Source organism: Zingiber officinale, chromosome 5B, assembly GCF_018446385.1.
Source record: "Zingiber officinale cultivar Zhangliang chromosome 5B, Zo_v1.1, whole genome shotgun sequence".
Lineage (NCBI taxonomy): Eukaryota > Viridiplantae > Streptophyta > Magnoliopsida > Zingiberales > Zingiberaceae > Zingiber > Zingiber officinale.
Window position 1 is genome coordinate 132,778,771 of NC_055995.1, and position 18,274 is coordinate 132,797,044.

Consider the following 18,274-nt stretch of genomic DNA (forward strand, 5'->3'; position numbering starts at 1 on the left):
TATCAGCTAGATCTCACCCTCTGCATGGTGTAGCTGCAATGCGATGCAGCAATGGCCATTATGATGTTAGTTACTTCTATGCAGTCAGCCATTGGATCTTGAAGACATCTAAGAGCTGAAGGATAAGGACGAATTCGGTGAGAATGTCTGTGAAAGTTTCCACTTGTTTGGACATTATGAAGCATGGTGGCCAGACCGGTCGCAATTAAAGCCAGCATCTGCAAATCCTCTGCGAAGAATACAGACATAAATAACAGAATTTTGTACAAATGACAGTACTTGTAATTCGTTGTTTAAAATGACAATGTTCTGTTTAAAGCAAAAACAAGGTCAGACAGGATTTGTAGCAAGTATGCCGAACAATTTACTAGGAAGAATAGAAGAAATCGGTATTGCTTTGCAATAATAAACTCTACACTAAGTTACAGATGCAAATTAGCTAAGTTATTCAACATATCTATGAAATTCAAAATAAATCAATGAGAACCCTTGACATATGTAATTGTGTCTTTATTTCCATCCAAGTAATGGACCCCAATGATTGCAAACTACTGTTTACCTTAATTGACCTATGTTTGTCACAAAGCATTCTCTCTACGTCAAAAGCCAAAACAAAAACGAGGAAAACAACGAGTGAAAGAAAGATACTTCCATCTGTGTCTGGATGCCCCAACTCAGACAAAAGTTTGGATAACCCAAGCATTAAAGATATAAAGTTAAAAATGCTAACATGAGAAGAGAAATACCAATGCAGCTTTAGATCAAAATTTAGGCAACCTTGTCAAAATAGAAAATCTAATCACGCACTGGTTGCAAATTCACTGTTTTAGTTGACCATATCAGCAATAAATTCCCTACAAATCCGATGGCCATGTAGTGGATGGGCAATACCTTTCTCGGTTGCCAAATGAGGGTGCACGACTAGATCTTTCACCAATTAGCCCGTCGTCTTCATTGTTTCTTCGTGACTTAGCGTTTTGAGACCAGCTATTGTCATATCTGGATGCTTGCCCACCCCGTCCATAGCCATCATCACTGACATAGTTTTCGTCCACTCCAACTTCTCGAAACCCTCTGACTTTGTTCCCCAGAACCACCATCTCTATAACTCCGTTCCCGATTTGAAAATCGGCCATAGAAGTCGGTGGCAGGACCATCATCTTGTAGGATAGGGAGCTCTAAAAAAGTACCACAACAAAAACAGGAAAGAGTTATGTAATCATCTCAATAGAATGGAATGAGAAGATAAAAGATTGCAACTCGATATGCCAGGAATACAAGCGAGTAGCAATCAAGATCATCAATTTGGGATTTTTATACATTAGATTGAATGATAAAAGGAACTTGAGCATCCATACTTAACCAGCATACTAATATATTATAATGATTCAGGCTTAAGTTCTTCCTCAACATCTCCAAATAGAGTGGCTAGACCATCCAGTGGCAATACAGCTCTGAAGAAAGCTGCCAGTATAATTGCGGAATATACAATTCATGTGAATCCAAAGGCCAAAATATGCCAGAAATGTAAAAGAATCTATCATTTCATGAATACTCAAAGAACACCACATTGGAAGACAGACTCTATACAAACATCAACACAATTTCATGAAATGAAACAGTAGCCTTAAATTTAGAAGTTGAATGAGATGGAAGGAAAAAAATTGATGAGAACAAGAACAAATGAACCCCCTTGGTGATCTTGACTAGAGAACTTCCCGGAGGCAATTGCTTAGTTAACAATTCTTTAGCAATCTCTTCGGGTAAATCAAAAACAGCACCTTGAACCTGAAAGGAATTGGCAATATTAGTTATTATGTAGGATATTTGAAGCCGATGTTTTTTTAGGAACCTTTTGCAATCTGTTCAGGCAAATCAAAAAAGCACCTTGAACCTAAAAAAAATGGGCAATTGTAGTGATTGTGTATGATGTCAAAATATCAAATAGTGTCTGAACAGACAACTACTCCACAGTGATTTCTCAAAGAATCTTGATGCATATAAAGTATAACTGAACAGCTTAAAACTGGGGCCAGAAAAATGCCATGTAATTCAAACTTTATAACATATTGTGAATCTCAACTTCAAACTATCTATACATTTGTCCCCTTCACACTTAAATGTGATTGCTTCTAAACCGAAATTTCCAGTCAATCTAATACGAAATCATTGTTCTGATATAAGTAGTAAGAGTTCTAAGGTCATTATACTATTTCATTGTTCCCTCAATATGTGATACATTGCATGGTTATATCAATAAACATATAGATATATACATGTATGTAGGTAGTCATTTAGCACTCTAGTTTTCTCATCGTTATTTATACACAACTAGATGTCATTCGTGTGCTGGAGTCTATATTATGGGTTGAAAGGAAAGGGAGAAAAACAAAATTAAAATGCAAGATATCAGGCTGTTTACAGCATATTTATTCCATGACATTTACATTCATACAATCTACAAAGCAATTTTCAACAGAAATGTATTGCAATCATGGAGTTTGCAAAAGCAAGAAAACAACTCTTATCACAAATATTGGAAACCCTTCTTTTTCTTCATTCAACCAACAGGCTGAGCAAAACAAAGTACAAGAGCAATAAGTAGCCACAAAAATATATGAAGTCAGGAAATTTAAATAAATTCTATAAGTGGAAAAACACTATTCAAATAAACCACCAAGGGATGACGCAATAACCAAAAGGGAAAGTTAAACATGAAAAAAAGAGAATCACATGGAAATAACTGATTGCTCTATCCGGAGATTTCAAATATTGCATTAAATGAATCAAAGGTAGAAACAGCAAACAATTACAAAAGCACAAACTCAAAGGTAGAAACAACCATATGATCAAATCTCAACAAATTTTATTTTCAGAAGTACATCATATAAAAGTGAAAAATGAAATGTTTTATCCACAAAATGTGGATATTACAGGAGACAAAAGTGAAAAATGCTATGAATTATCCACTTATTACAGTATTCATAGAAATCAGGAACGTTTTAGTTTCGGAAAAGCATGAATGGCTCGATTAAAAGTTTTCTGAATGGGTTGTCCTTCGAATCTCGCCCAGAGTTGTTTGACTTTCATTTCAGGGAAAATAGAGTGCGCTTGAAATCTTGACTCTATACTGGGATAGTGCGTCAGAAGGTACGAGTAGTCTTCCACAGTGGTAGTGACAACCAGCCGTACAAGTCGTTCGTACATCAACGAGGAAAAAAATTCCATTATCGTTGGAAGATGCATTTGACCGAGGTAAAGAATAATATTACCTTTAAAACTTCTTATCTCTTGTAGAATTCCCGCTATTTCAGCTGGAACAGAGAGCAATGCCGATAGATCAAGCTCAAAAAATCGTACCCCTTTCAATACGTCGGGCACTTTCTTCGATGCAATCCGTTGCGCGAGCTTATTAATTACCTTTCGTACATCTTCAGATTCGCCCAGAAGAATCGCGTTGTTTTGCTCTGTATCTTTGCAGAGAATGTGAATGAGCTGACCGATCTCCTCTTTCCTTCCCGACCTGAGAAGGTCTTCGCCGTATTGCTCGATCAGTAAGTGCCTCTCTCCCCCTGGATCCATGAGGAGAAAGTTCCTCCCTCTCCCTCGATCCAGTAAGTTTCTCAAACGCCAAGCTAAGATATTTGAATTACGCACGAAGACGGAAGAGCGATAGAGATCGCACGATCGAGAGCAAGAGCGATCGCACGATCTCGAAGAGACGGGAGAGCGATCGAGATCGTACGATCGAGAGGAAGAGCGATCGCACGACCTCGAAGAGACGGGAGAGCGATCGAGATCGCACCATCGAGAGGAAGAGCGATCGTGCGATCGAGAAGAAGAGCGATCGCACAGAGACGTATGAGAAACGTTAACGCCTTATTTCTTCCGCCGCTTCGTTGTTTCTAGGGTGTCACCGATAAACCCGATCTATCAGCACTACCCGAATCGATTTGAAAAATATCAAGTTCATATTTGAAATTTTCGAGTTCCGGTGTAAGTACTAGTTGGGGATTTTCAGATTAGGTTAGGATCAGGTCAAATATGAATTGATCCGGATTGATTTAAACTTAGGATTTAGTGGTTCTATTAGGATTAAATTAAATTTTATTTTTAAAATTAAAATTTTTATAGATTAATATGATAAAAATGAAAAATATAGGGAAAATAGTAAAAAGTATTTTTAATTGAATTATTTGAATTGATTAATTGAATTTTAAAATTTTCAGATTATATTTGAATTAAGATTTTTATTTGTAAAATTCTTATTTTTATCCCTACCTGGATCCACCCGACCCGATCCTATCAAATATATTTAAAATCTCGATCCGTGTTAAAATTTCATTCTCAGGTTGGAACAACAATATTTTTTAAAAATTTAACATATAAATATATATTAATTTCACTAATAATTGCTTATTAAGAGATGTTAAATTTATATTTGATACTATCTATTAAAATTTTATAAAAAATAATTTTAAAAATAAGTAAATTTAAATTTAGAACTATAAAATCATTTGAAATGTTACAAATAATTATAAAAATGTTTTAAAATCATAAATTTTTATTTTTGAAAGTATTAATCAATTTTTATTTTAAAAAATTTATTTGAAAAGTTTTAGATTTATATTGTTTTTAAAAAAAAAGTAGATTGTTTTAAATTTTTATTTAATTTTAAAAATAATTTTTTAATAAAATATTTATTATTTTTTAAAATTATTTTAAAATTTTGAAATAATTTGTAATATTGTATAACTATTATTAATAACAATTTATTTATAAAAATTACATATTTAAAAATAAAACTTCAACAAAACTAAAAAAAAAAATTAAAAAAAAAACATGGCTGCGGTGGCCTGTAGATGCACGGCACCGACCCCCCGGGAGAGAGTTTAGCAGGAGATAAATAAATAAAAAATATTATTATATATTTTAAATTTTTAAATAAATAAAATACATAATTAATTAACAACGACGTGTTACTCCTTTCCCTTTATTATTTTTTTTAAGTTAAATTTAGTGGTGTCTATAATAATTCCGATTCATTAACGCACCCCAAAAAATATCAAATTCGAATAGAGAGTCCAAGTCAAGTTCGGATTGGAGTAGAGAGAGTTCAGGTTTGGATTGGAGATTTTGGATGGTATTAGAATTCAATCAAATCTGAATTGACCGGATTGATTCGAGTTGAAATTAATTTAGAATTTAGTAGATTTTTTAAAATTAAATTAAAATTTATATTGAAAAATAATAATTTTATATATATATTAATATTAAGATTATTCTAATGATGATGATAATAATTATTAAGTCTTAAGATAGAAGTAAAAAAATATTTAAAAAATTATATAAAAATTATTTTTAACCAGATTATTCAAATTAGTCGGATTATCTAGGCTCGAATTTAAGATTTTTGGGTTATGTTCGAGATCGGATTCAGATTAATTTTAAAAAAAAAAATCCTTGTTTCAAGCCAACCCGAAATCACCCAATATATCTAATCTAATTGGCACCTCTATCGGATATCAAAGTTTAAAATCTCAATATGTCTCAATATTTGATTCTCGTACCGGAACAGTATGATATTTTTTAATTTTAAAAATAAAGATATATTGATTTTGTTAATAATTGATTATTAAGACATGTTGGATTTATATTTTAATATTTTTTTCTTGAAGGCAATTTTATAAATAATGTTTTTCTTTAATGCATTTTTATATTTTTTTATTTAAAAATAAATATTTGAAAAGTTTAAGAATTATATTTTTAAAATTTATAGATTATTTTAAGTTTATATTTAATTTTAAAAATTTTGAAATATTTTTTAATATTTTATAATTAACTATACATCATAATAATAATAAAATAATAATAATAATAATTTTTAATATTTTATAATTTACTATACATAATAATAATAATAATAATAATAATAATAATAATAATAATTTCTAAACTCTATGTTTTTTTTTGTTTTTTTCACATTTTTCTTTATTTTTATGTAATTTTTTTATGTTTTTTATTTTTTCCATTTTTTTTATATTTATATGTTTTTTTTTAATTTTTTTACGTTTTTTTGTTTTTATATGGGTTTTTACATTTTTTCTACTTTTTTGTTTTTTTAAATTTTTTTATTATTGTATTTTTTTACTTTTTCCCTATTTTTTATTTTTCTCATTTTTAAATTATTTATAATTTTTTTATGTTTTTCTATATTTTAATGTTTTTTTTTATTTTTTTAATGGTTTTTATTTTTTAATGTTCTTTAAATTTTTTTTATTATTTTTTTTACATTTTTTAATTTTTTTAATTTTTAATTTTTAATTTTTAATTTTTTATTTAATTTTTATATTTTTTTACTTTTTTCCTTATATTTTTCTTTCTTGTCACATATTTTTTTATCCGAGGGTATTTTAGATAAAACAAATTTATTGAACTCGGAATCAAGAAAAACCTGAATTTTCCGAGATTTTTCAATTCCTGATTGCATGTCTGTTTTGTTGACGTATCGGAATCATCAATTATCTAAACCAAACAGGATTAGATAATCAAGATTATCAAAAATAACCCCAATCAAACGTACCCTAAGTCACAAACAATAATTTTACCATTACAATAAATTTTTTTTCATTAAAATTAAAATTGATCGATATTTTTTATAAAAATAGCAATTATACCATATATTAATAATATTATAATAATTTATTACTACTAAATTAATTAGTTTTTTTAATACTTTATTGATAAAATTTAACTTATTTTATTTAATTAAAATATTTATTAGATAAATATATATTTTTTAACAAATTATGTTTGAAAGTTTAATTAAAATAATTTTTATTTTTTTCAATACAATAAGGTTTGATAAAGATAAAGTTGGCCTAGTTTAAATGTCTCTAATAATATATTTTAATTTTCACAAAAATATTAAGACCTTAAATTTATTTTCCTGCCTAGAACCTTAACAATAGTTAAGACGGCCCTGGCCGCTCGTACGTGGTCATTGGGTAGCCCGACCTCTCCGGCAGCCGATCGCTGGGGTCGCCCGACCCCTCCAGCGCGGCTGCAGGGTTGTGGGACCACGGCGCAGCCGTTGGAGTCAGGCGACCCTTCAGATGACCACAGAATTTGTACGGCGCCTCTGCGCCGCTAGGTGTGCTTTGAGCTGGTGCCGATTGACGAGTGAAATAAAATATTTCGTCCATTTCAATCGCCATGACATGATATTTCAATTCATGTCAGCTATCCAGTCCAGGAGGATAGTGCATCGTTCCGGCCGCCTACACTAGCTAAGAATCAGACGATCGAATCAAACAGGCTAAATTCGGACTACGAGCGAAGAATTCAGAAAAAACAAAAAAACCAAAAGTGAGGGGAAAAAAGAATAAAACCTTGCGAAGCTTCGCCCTTTCTTCAAACAGCGTCCGTTCCATCGCCTGCAGCTCCAGCTTTGTCTGCTCACCAAACCCAATTGACAACCTCAGTTAAATATCATTCAAAGAAGAAGACGGCGAAAGCTTTCCAATTTTAAGTGACTTGTAATTGAAGGCAAAGGTCCACATTTGGGGTTTTCGTGAGGCCATTAAAAAAACCAATTATGGAGAGGAAAGAGAAGATACCATCTTCCGCGCCGCTGGCCGTCGGATGAGGGCGGAGGCCGGAATCGACGGCGCCGCCACGACCTAAGAGAAAAGAGGAGCGTCAGAATTGTTGAAGTCGACAGCGCCAAAGCGGATCCAATGCGCTCATAATTATCATTATTACTTGGAAGATAAGACAGCGAAGAAAACGAGCCCCTCCAATTTGGCAGCGAGGATGCAAATTAAAACCGCAATAAATAAAACAGAAATAAATTTTGTGGGAAAAAAACTACAATAAATGTTTAGAAATGATGGAATCTGTAACGGCCCATGATGCGCGGCACGCCATAAGTAACCACACCAAGATCTAAAAAATCGATCTCAAATTTATATTCCCTCTGAATCATTTCATCGGAACGTTTGAGAAGAAAACACGAGTACCAAATTCCAGAACTCGAGGAGTGGATTCAATCTGTTCTTGAAAACCCTCGAAGTTCGATATAGAATTTTAAAATATTCATCAAATTGGGAAGGAGTAATCCAGTTGTTTGGTTTCAATAGAGCAACGGGTGGTATGGAACCAGAAAAGGAAGCGGTTGTGATGGGGAAGCGCTGCTCACCTCGATGCAGCAAGCTTCGTCCGCAAGGGCCAGAGACCTCGGCGCCACCTCCGGCTTCTCTGCGGAGCTCGCCGACGCGCTGCGGCACAGATCGAGGGGCGACTGCGGGCTCGCCCTCCTCTTCATCACCGCCGGCTCTTCCTCAAGCGGCGCCTCTGCGATCAGCCACACCATCCGCGACCGCTAGATTCGCCTCCCCACTCGTCCGGCACTTTCTCGGCCGCGGAGCTGGACGTAGCCGCGTCCTTGTCGGCCTCCGCCTCCGGCCTGGGGCGGCGACGGCGGCGAAAGCTGTGGAGAACCTCGGCGGGGAGGCGGTCCTCGGAGAAGGAACAGGCATCGCCGCGCCGGCGGCGACCATGTGGGGGAGGTTGGCGTAAGGATGAGAACAGGCAGACAGCGAGAGCAAATGAGTCGGTCCAAGGGGAAAGCAATGTAGGGTATGCATAGACAAACGAATCATCGGGTGAGGACTATCAAACAATATTTCTATTACTCATAAAATAATATAACATAACCCGTATTCATTTAAAAGCACTGTATATCTTATTTTAGCTACACATATAAATTTAAAAGCATTCCATGTCTTATTTTAACTACACATATGAATATAAAATCATTCAAGCATTTAAAAAAAAAAACAAAACGGTTAGTGTACACAATACCATAATAGAGTTTACTACTGGGGTTAACTATATAGATAATTACTTTCTAGATTTTTGTTTGAAACTCTCTAGCATAGTGTCTATTGGACGAAGGAAGCTCCCTTTCTATCTTATCTGTTGGGATTGTGATAATAATATAGGATACGATTTAATTTAAAGTTATTATACATAATCTTAATTATATAATTATCAAATAATTATATAATCAAAGTTATGGGAAATAAAATATAACATAATATTATTTAGTTCAACTTAGATAATGTAACATCTGAGTTTAATATTTTACTGATTTACCCTTCTTCCTTCTCTTCTCCTTTTTATGAAATATGGTGGGTTTGGGGAAGAACAACTGGACGATATTATAGAGAGCTTCTGCATCCACATCGAAGGTTGGGCAGTGATCGACAGGCTAGAGAAGAATCTTGGCTTTCGTCGCAATCATGTGGGGGCTTCCGGATGACCCTCCATCGCAACACCTCCTCCAGCTCCATCTGGTATGAGCTCGCGTACACAGAGGTCATGGGGAGAATGCATAGAGGCGACTACGTCTGGCAGATTGCCTAATTCGGCAATGGTTTCAAGTGTATCAAGTCGTGTGGCAGGCGGTTCAACGTGTGAAGCCTTCTCCACAAAGTCCATGGGAGGACCACATCGATAGCTCCCCTGTTGAAATCATCGATGACTTTCCTCAACAACAGAAAAAGGAGTCACTTTAACAATTACCTTGTTGAAATCATCCCATCTTCACCTAGATGTTAGCTTTGTTTATGTTTCTTCACCAACTTATTGCTTGGGCTAATTTGACATTGATCTATATCCTAGATAATCTATTTTAATTTGGGGTTCATCTTTAACTTTACTATACTAGGGTTAACTAAACCGTATTAGAGTTTACTATACTAGGGTTAACTATATAGATAATTACCTTAAAGATTTTTGTGTTAAACTCTCTAGTATAAGCAATGTGTTGATTGGATGAAGGAAGCTTCCTTTCTATCTTAACTGTTGGGGTTGTGATAAAGACTTAGGGAATGATTGATTCATGTTATTATATATAACTTTGATTATGTAATTATCAAGTAATCACATAATCAAGATCACGGGAAGGAAAATAAAATATAATATTATTTTATTCAACTTAGGTAATGCAACATTCGATTTTAATATTTTATTAATGTACCCTTTTTACTTCTCTTCTCCTTTTTTTTCGATTTTAATATTTTATTAATGTACCATTTTTACTTCTCTTCTCCTCTTTTTTTTTTTTTTTTTTTTGAAATGTGGTGGGTTTGGGGAAGAACAACAAGACGGTGATCGACGAGCTGGAGAATGTTGGTGCAGCGGGGACCGACAAGAAGGGGGTGAATTGCCTGCAAGTAAAAATAACCTTCCTCAAAGCTTTTCAACTCCTAAAATAAAGCAACACTTAATAACAAAATAAAATGACAGAAAAGAAATAGAACTCAGAGTTTTAACCTGGTTACAACTAAGAGGGTTGTTAATCCAGGGCGATGAAATGCACAGTAAGAAAAACTTCTTCTCTGAAGGCGGAGAAGTCTTTTACACTTTGGAAGCTCACTAGTTGCTTAAACAGAAATTACAGAGTTTCTTTTTCGTATCAAATCGTTGTATGTCAATAGCTACCCGAGACCCCCTTTATATAGGGGTTCTTGAGTCTATCTGTTAACCTGATCTTCGGGATCAGGTTTGACTCGAGAGGGATCGGTCGACTGATCCCCAAGTTCGGTCGCCCGAACCTGCTATACCTGCCCAGTCTTCCGTCCAAGTGCAGTCTCTGTGGATCGAGCTTAGGTTCGGTCGACCGATCTTTGTATTCGGTCGACCGATCGGCTAACGGTCTTCCTCTACGCTGGCCTGATGAAAATGCTCGACTTGGTCTCTAGATAAACTTGGGTTCGGTCGACCGATCAAAGCATTCGGTCGACCGATCAGCTTCACCAACGGTCAGCATCTGCCGTGGCATTCGACGTGTCTGCTGCGGTTGGCTTCGGTTAAAGAAGGGTTCGGTCGACTGATCAGTAGGTTCGGTCGACCGAACCGTTGACAAGTCAACTCCCAGTTGACTTGCTCCGGTTCGGCTCCTTGGGTGATTGCGGCCCACCGGAATAGGGCTCACCCGAACCCAATTCCCGGCCTTCTCGTCGAGCAGTCTTCCGTCCGGCTTCTCGTCCCTCGAACGCCGCGCATGTTCTTCTCGCTCCACCGGAGTACTCTTCCGCAGCATTCTCGTCCTTCGGACGCACCGAGCCCGTCGGCTCCCTTCCCGTGCCGTCCTTCTCACTAGCTGCGTCTTCCGCTCGACTTCCTGCGCTCCTAAGTGTTGATACAGTCTGACCTGGATGTTGTTTTGCTGTTGACACTGATTTAAGTTTGTATCAGATATTTAACTCAGATTGATTACTAATCTAGGTTGACTTGGTTAACCTGATTGAGAAAGTCCTAACTGGGATGTTAGGCAGTTGGAAAGTCCTGGTGAGTGAAGCCAGGCAGATTTGAAATCCTGGTGAGTGAAGCCAGGTGAAAATCCTAGTGAGTGAAGCTAGGTGCAAGTCCTGGTGAGTGAAGCCAGGCAAGGGAAAATCCAAATGGATCAAGGGTGATCGGACATCTGGTGTTGAAAAGTCCAAGAAGGAAACTTTGCATGCGAAGTCAGAAAGGGCTCGGTAGTTCGGTAGCTCGGTAGCTCGGTAGCTCGGGAGCTCGGGAGCTCGGGAGCTCGGTAGCTCGGGAGCTCGGTAGCTCGGGAGCTCGGGAGCTCGGTAGCTCGGTAGCTCGGTAGCTTGGTAGCTCGGGAGCTCGGTGGCTCGGTGGCTCGGTAGCTCGGTAGCTCGGGAGCTCGGTAACTCGGGAGCTCGGTGGCTCGGTAGCTCGGTAGCTTGGTAGCTCGGTAGCTCGGTAGCTGGGGAGCTCGGTGGCTCGGGAGCTCGGGAGCTCGGTAGCTCGGTAGCTCGGTAGCTCGGTAGCTCGGGAGCTCGGTGGCTCGGTAGCTCGGTAGCTCGGTAGCTCGAGGGCTCGGTAGCTCGTTCTCTAGGACCAGATGAAGTCGGAGAGGGCTAGGGAGCTCGTTTCTCCGGACTAGGTCAGAGAGGGCTTGACCCGGACTGAGTCAAGAAGCTGGATCGGTCGCGATCGATCCGGAAACTTGACACCGATCGGTCGACGACCGATCGAGAATCGATCGCTGGCTGCGAAGCGACATCGATCGGTCCGCACCGATCGAAATCGATCGATAGCCTACTTTGATTTTACCGATCGGTCCGAGACCGATCGAAGTCGTAAGCGCTTGGGAAGAGCGACATCTGATCGGTCTCGGGACCGATCAGATTAGTGTCTGATCGGTCCGCAGACCGATCAGAAGCTGTGCGCAGCGACATCTGATCGGTCTGGAGACCGATCAGATTAGTTCCTGATCGGTCGCCAGACCGATCAGCGATGATCTAGAAAGCATGGATCGGTCTGCAGACCGACCGACGGTATTGTTTGTTTTGCATGCACTTTTTCTGATTGCCGTATTTGTTTTCACCCATCTGTTTTTAACCATCTGCTGTGAGTCTTTTTAGTTTGCAGGTTGCAGGTCACACTCTCATGGTTGAATTCAAATTAAGCTTCATTAAGAGAAGAAGACAAGTGCTCTTTACACTGTGATTTGCTGCAACAGATGCTTTTGAGGCATCAACGTTCACTGACGAATCTGATTGCGATTGGACTGCGCTCAGTTTGACCTCTACTCATTGGTTCGTATCCAGAGACGCCAGTGATTTCCATTGGCATGGGTTCAGAGAACCAGATGAGGAGAAGAGGTGATTGGCTACGCCTTGTTGGCAGCAGCGATTCTGCAGGCGGCGGTGATTCGAGCCAGTGAAGCAGAGAGACATAAGAAGGAAGAAGAGAGGTTCAAAAAGGCAGAACTGTATTCTCTGTTGAGGCATCGATCAATCCTTTGAGAAAGCAAGTTGGTAAAGCTGTGAGCTCCTTGCTAAGAAGGTTGTTGTGCGCTCTCTGCTCCGTTTTTTCTTCTTCGCGTGGCTGTAAGCTTATCTGATCATTCTTCTCAGCCACTGTAAGTCTTGTGCTTAATTCTATAATCAACTGAGACTCTGTTGAGAGGTTGCTTCACCGAGAAGGAGACATATTTAGCCAGATTTTGTCCGGGGTGTGATCTACCGAAAGATCAAGGAGTCGTCTTCCTTACGGACACGTCGAGGAGTAGGGGTAAGTTATCCCCGAACCTCGTAAATCTCTGAGTTAGTGTGCTGTGTTCTCTCTTTGTTTTAGTTTTCTAATTCCGCTGTGCTAACAAAGTTTCTTGAAGAAATTTGTGTTTAGTATTTTTCAAAGAGGCTATTCACCCCCTCCCCCCTCTAGCCATCTAAGATCCCAACAAGTGGTATCAGAGCCAGGGGCTCTTTGATTCGGATTAACACCCAAAAGAGCAAACAAGGATGGCTATGAAGGAAGGCTTTAGCACAAATCAACCACCCTACTTCGAAGGAGCAGATTTTCAATATTGGAAGGGTCGCATGGAGTATTACCTCAAGACCGACATTGCTATGTGGTTCTCAGTCAAGGAAGGTTTCACACCACCAAAGGATGAAGAAGGTAAGGAACTCGATTCGTCAAGATGGTCTACCGAACAACTCCGCAAAGCACAAGCCGATGCCAAGGCTATGGTCACCTTGCAATGTGGAATCGCCAAGGACCAACTCGTCAAGGTAGGTCCGTTCTCGAGTGCAAGAGATCTATGGAACAAACTCATCGAGCTCCAAGAGGGAACTCGAGATTCTCAGATTGCCAAGAGGGACCTATTCTTGAATCAGCTCCAAAATCTAACCATGAAGGACAATAAAACGGTAAGTGAACTTCATGGGAGATTCAAGGAGATCATCAACGGTCTACACTCTGTGGACGAACGAGTGGAGAATCGCGATCTAGTAAGGTACGCTCTTAAATCTTTTCCGAGGAATGCCTTGTGGTCATCTATGGTAGATGCCTACAAGGTATCCAAGGATCTTTCCATTGTTAAACTAGATGAATTTTTCTGTGAGATGGAACTTCATGAGCTTGCTAACAAAGGTCAAAAAGAGAAGGGTATTGCTTTATTTGCAGGACCAAAGAGCAAGGATGGAAGAAGGAAGAAGGAAAAGAAGAAGGAAAAGGAGATTTCCTCATCCACCTCTTCCTCCGAATCCGATGATGAAAGTGGATCATCATCAAGTGAGATGGCGAACTTCGTAAGAAGGATTATGAGAAGAAGCCGAAGATACAAAGGAAAAAGTAAAACTAATGATCAAAATTTTGATAAATCTAATGTTATATGTTATGAGTGTAGCAAGAAAGGACACATTCGGAGCGAGTGTCCGAAATTAAAGAGGAAGGAGGAACGAGCCAAAAAGAAGGAGGAAAGAGTCAAGAAGAAGAAGGCTCTCAAGGCCACTTGGGATGAGTCCTCATCAAGCTCATCGGAGGAAGAAGAGAAGATGGAAAAGAGCACACGACAATTAGCACTCATGGCAAGGGAGGTTTCGGACTCCGGAAGTGAGGGAGATTCAAGCGACGCTTCAACCGCGGCTTCATCATCGTCGGATGATGAAGAGGTAACCCCTTCTCATATAGAAAAGTGTTATAAGACTATCACTCACTTATCTACATTGCTTAAAAAGTCAAAAACAGAAAATAAATTGTTAAAAGAAGAAGTAAAAACCTTAAGGACCCTTAGGGAAGATGAGGTCGATGACCTACATCTAGAAGTCCTTGAGGATGAGAACAAGGCTTTAAAGGGTGAGGTTGAGAAACTCAAGAAAATGCTTGAGAAGTTCTCAACTAGCTCTAAGACTCTAGACATGATTCTAAATGCCCAAAGGGCAGTCTACAACAAGGCCGGGCTAGGGTATCAACCCAAGGAGTCGAGTTTCATCTCTCTAATGTCTAGAACTCAAAATAGTAGATCACATGTTTCTAGGGCTCATGGAATTAGGAAAGGTATGACCAAGGCATGGATTCCTAGGTCTTTCGTTGTAGAAGCATTAGGTCCCAAGATTTGGGTACCTAAAACCTCTATCTTCCGTGTCTTGTAGGCATTGGTCGAGGGGGAGCATCTATCAACTTGGTTTGTTGATAGTGGATGCTCCAAGCACATGACCGGGGACAAATCACTGTTTACAACCATTTAAAACAAAAGTAGAGGTAATGTGTCTTTTGGTAATAATGGTAGCCTTAAGGTTGTAGGAGTTGGAGACATTCATATATCCGAATGTCTTCATATCAAGAATGTCCTTCTAGTTAAGGGGATGACTTTTAATCTCCTAAGTGTCAGTCAATTGTGTGATACGGGTTACACAATTGAATTTCATTCAAGTCAATGTTTGGTTAAACACATTGACACACTTGACACGGTACTAGTAGGCACAAGGGTTGATAATATCTATCAAGTATCGTTTAAAAGTGCTACTAATGCTTTGATTAAGTGTTTCATGTCGAAAGAAGAAGAGTCTTGGCTATGGCATAGAAGGTTGGCACATGTAAACATGAAGAACATCCGGAAGTTGGCCAACCAAGGATTAGTGCGAGACTTACCCAGCATCAAGTACCACAAGACCAAACTATGTGATGTATGTCAAAAGGGTAAGCAAACAAAAGTTTTTCATAAAGGTAAAAGCACTGTAAGTACATCTACTGCTTTAGATTTATTGCACATGGACCTATTTGATTGCAGTAGTGTAATATCATTGAATGGAAGTAGATATTGCTTGGTAATCGTTGATGATTTTACTAGATACACATGGACTTTCTTTTTGAAACATAAGGACCAAACTATAGATATTTTTATTTCTTTTTGTAGAAGAACTGAAAATGAAAAATCGACAACAATTAAAACCATTAGAAGTGATCATGGTGGGGAATTTCAAAATCATAGGTTTTTAGAGTTTTGTCAAGAAAAGGGATATAGGCATGAGTTCTCTACTCCAAGGACCCCACAGCAAAATGGGGTTGTGGAGAGAAAGAACCGAGTCCTACAAGAGGCTGCACGAAGCATGCTCAATGAGTACTCACTACCGAGCTACTTATGGGCTGAAGCTGTGAATACAGCTTGCTATGTGCAAAATCGAGTTTTAATACATAGGTTTTTAGGAAAGACTCCCCATGAACTTTGGTTTGGGAAACCGCCTACAATTAAACATCTTAGGGTGTTTGGTTGTAAGGTGTTTATCTTGAACACCAAGGATCATCTTGGGAAGTTCACGGCTAAGGCTGATCAAGGGATACTGGTCGGGTACTCTCTTACCAGCAAAGCCTATCGAGTCTACAACAGTAGGACTAAATTGATTGAAGAGTCCTCTGATGTAGCTTTTGAAGAAATCACTAACTTAAATGATCAACCAAGGGATGTAGGAGAAATTCAATTTGAACTTAGAAATCTAAGTTTGAATGATCAAAATGAAGAACGAGTCGAAGTTGACTCTGATGTTGATGAGCAAAGGCAACAAAGAACTCAATCTGATCCTTTGCCTGATATTGAGTCCTTGCCTGTGCCGAGTGAGACCACTCATGAGGAACCGTCAACACCAAGGCAGTCTAGGATAGCCACTAGTCATCCCCAAGACCAAATTGTGGGAGACATCCAACAAGGGGTTAGGACTAGGTCATTCTTTAGAAATGAGTCTAATGAAGTCGCATTGATTTCAGAGATTGAACCAAAAATAGTTGATGAGGCATTGCACGATCCTGATTGGATCTTAGCTATGCAAGATGAGTTAGGTCAATTTGAAAGGAGCCAAGTGTGGGACTTAGTTCCTAGACCTAAGAAGACCACCATTATTGGAACTAAATGGGTCTTCAAAATAAGTTAAATCAAAGGAGAAGTTGTAAGAAACAAGGCAAGACTTGTAGCCAAGGGCTATAGTCAAGTCGAAGGTCTCGATTATGATGAGACTTATGCTCCCGTGGCCCGATTAGAGTCCATTCGTTTGATGCTAGCTTTTGCTGCACATAGAGGTTTCAAGCTCTATCAAATGGACGTTAAATCGGCCTTCTTAAACGGATTCATCAAAGAAGAGGTCTATGTTGAGCAGCCACCGGGGTTTGTGAGTACCGAAGCTCCAAACCACGTATACAAGCTCAAGAAAGCTCTTTATGGGCTTAAACAAGCACCTCGAGCTTGGTACGAAAGGCTGTCAACTTATTTACTAGAGAAGGGATTTGTAAGAGGTCAAATAGACCCAACACTATTTCTACGTAGAGATGGTGAAAACATTTTTGTAGCCCAAGTATATGTCGATGACATAATTTGTGGCTCAAATAACAAGGGCTATTTGAATGAATTCATTTCTCACATGGAAAGTGAGTTTGAGATGAGTCTAGTAGGAGAGTTGACATTCTTCCTCGGACTTGAAATCAAACAAACTCGAGATGGAATTTATGTCCATCAGACAAAATACACTCAAGAGATGCTTAGAAAATTCAATATGAGTGACTCTAAGGAAGTGTCCACTCCAATGGCGACAAACACTCGCCTTGACAATGATGAGAGTGGAAAACCAATTGATCTAACGCAATATAGAAGCATGATTGGTAGTCTTCTATATCTCACAGCTAGTCGACCAGACATACTTTTTGTTGTGGGCATGTGCGCTAGATATCAAGTCTGTGCCAAGGAATCTCATTTAATTGCAGTTAAGAGAATATTGAGATACCTTAAGGGCACAATTCGAGTAGGTCTATGGTACCCTCGTACAGAGTCTTTTGACTTGATAGGCTATACCGATTCCGATTATGCTGGGTGCAAATTGGATCGGAAAAGCACTAGTGGGGGTTGCCAATTCTTAGGTTCATCATTAGTTAGTTGGTCAAGTCAGAAGCAACATTGTGTTGCTCTCTCCACGACCGAGGCTGAATACATTGTCATGGGAGAGAGTGTATCACAATTGTTGTGGATGATTCACACTCTAGAAGATTATGGACTTTCGTATAAGGGAGTGCAAGTGTTGTGTGACAACATTAGCACAATAAACCTAACGAAAAATCCAGTCCATCATTCAAGGACCAAACACATTGAAGTGCGTCATCACTTCATTAGAGATCACGTAGCTAGGGGAGACATTGCACTCACATATGTTGAGTCAAAGTCAAACTTAGCCGACATTTTCACAAAACCCCTTCCGGAAAATGAATTTAGTCATTTAAGGAGGGAATTGGGAATGTGTTTGGCTCAATAAGTCATGTTGACCACATCATGATCAATAAGGACCATTAAAATAACAAGAAAAATTGGAAAATTAATTTGGGCAACTTGAGGACATCTCACACAAACTATAAGGTTTAACAAAGTGTTTTTGTTTGCTAAATATGGGGTGAGATGCTAGGATCAACCAAATTATTCAAAATGTATCAT

General features: G+C 38.5%; 1 protein-coding gene across 2 annotated transcripts; it reads right to left on the bottom strand.

Annotated features, from left to right (window-relative positions):
* Nucleotides 1–74: 74 nt before the first annotated feature.
* Nucleotides 75–8,946, bottom strand: LOC121986075 (DEAD-box ATP-dependent RNA helicase 3, chloroplastic-like). Of its 2 annotated transcripts, none has more exons than XM_042539875.1 (5): nt 8,201–8,912; nt 7,620–7,682; nt 7,392–7,454; nt 892–1,178; nt 75–229 (listed from the first exon to the last, which is right to left on the bottom strand). In XM_042539875.1, exons 1-5 carry the CDS (start codon nt 8,372–8,374, stop codon nt 175–177), a joined length of 642 nt encoding a protein of 213 aa, XP_042395809.1. In that variant the 5' UTR covers nt 8,375–8,912; the 3' UTR covers nt 75–174. The 2 variants fall into 2 exon arrangements, with proteins under 2 accessions (XP_042395809.1, XP_042395810.1); XM_042539876.1 differs by lacking the exon at nt 75–229 and adding an exon at nt 1,888–1,894 and having other exon boundaries at nt 898–1,178; nt 8,201–8,946.
* Between the last annotated feature and the right edge of the window lie 9,328 nt (nt 8,947–18,274).

Bases quoted from the DNA above. Each gene is read 5' to 3' on its own strand.
- LOC121986075 (XM_042539875.1), bottom strand. From the start codon at position 8,374: ATGGTGTGGCTGATCGCAGAGGCGCCGCTTGAGGAAGAGCCGGCGGTG. The intron at 7,683-8,200 runs GTGAGCAGCGCT...CTTTTCTCTTAG, and splicing joins ACGAAGCTTGCTGCATCGAG to GTCGTGGCGGCGCCGTCGAT. The intron at 230-891 runs GTATTGCCCATC...TATTCTTCGCAG, and splicing joins TCATTTGGCAACCGAGAAAG to AGGATTTGCAGATGCTGGCT.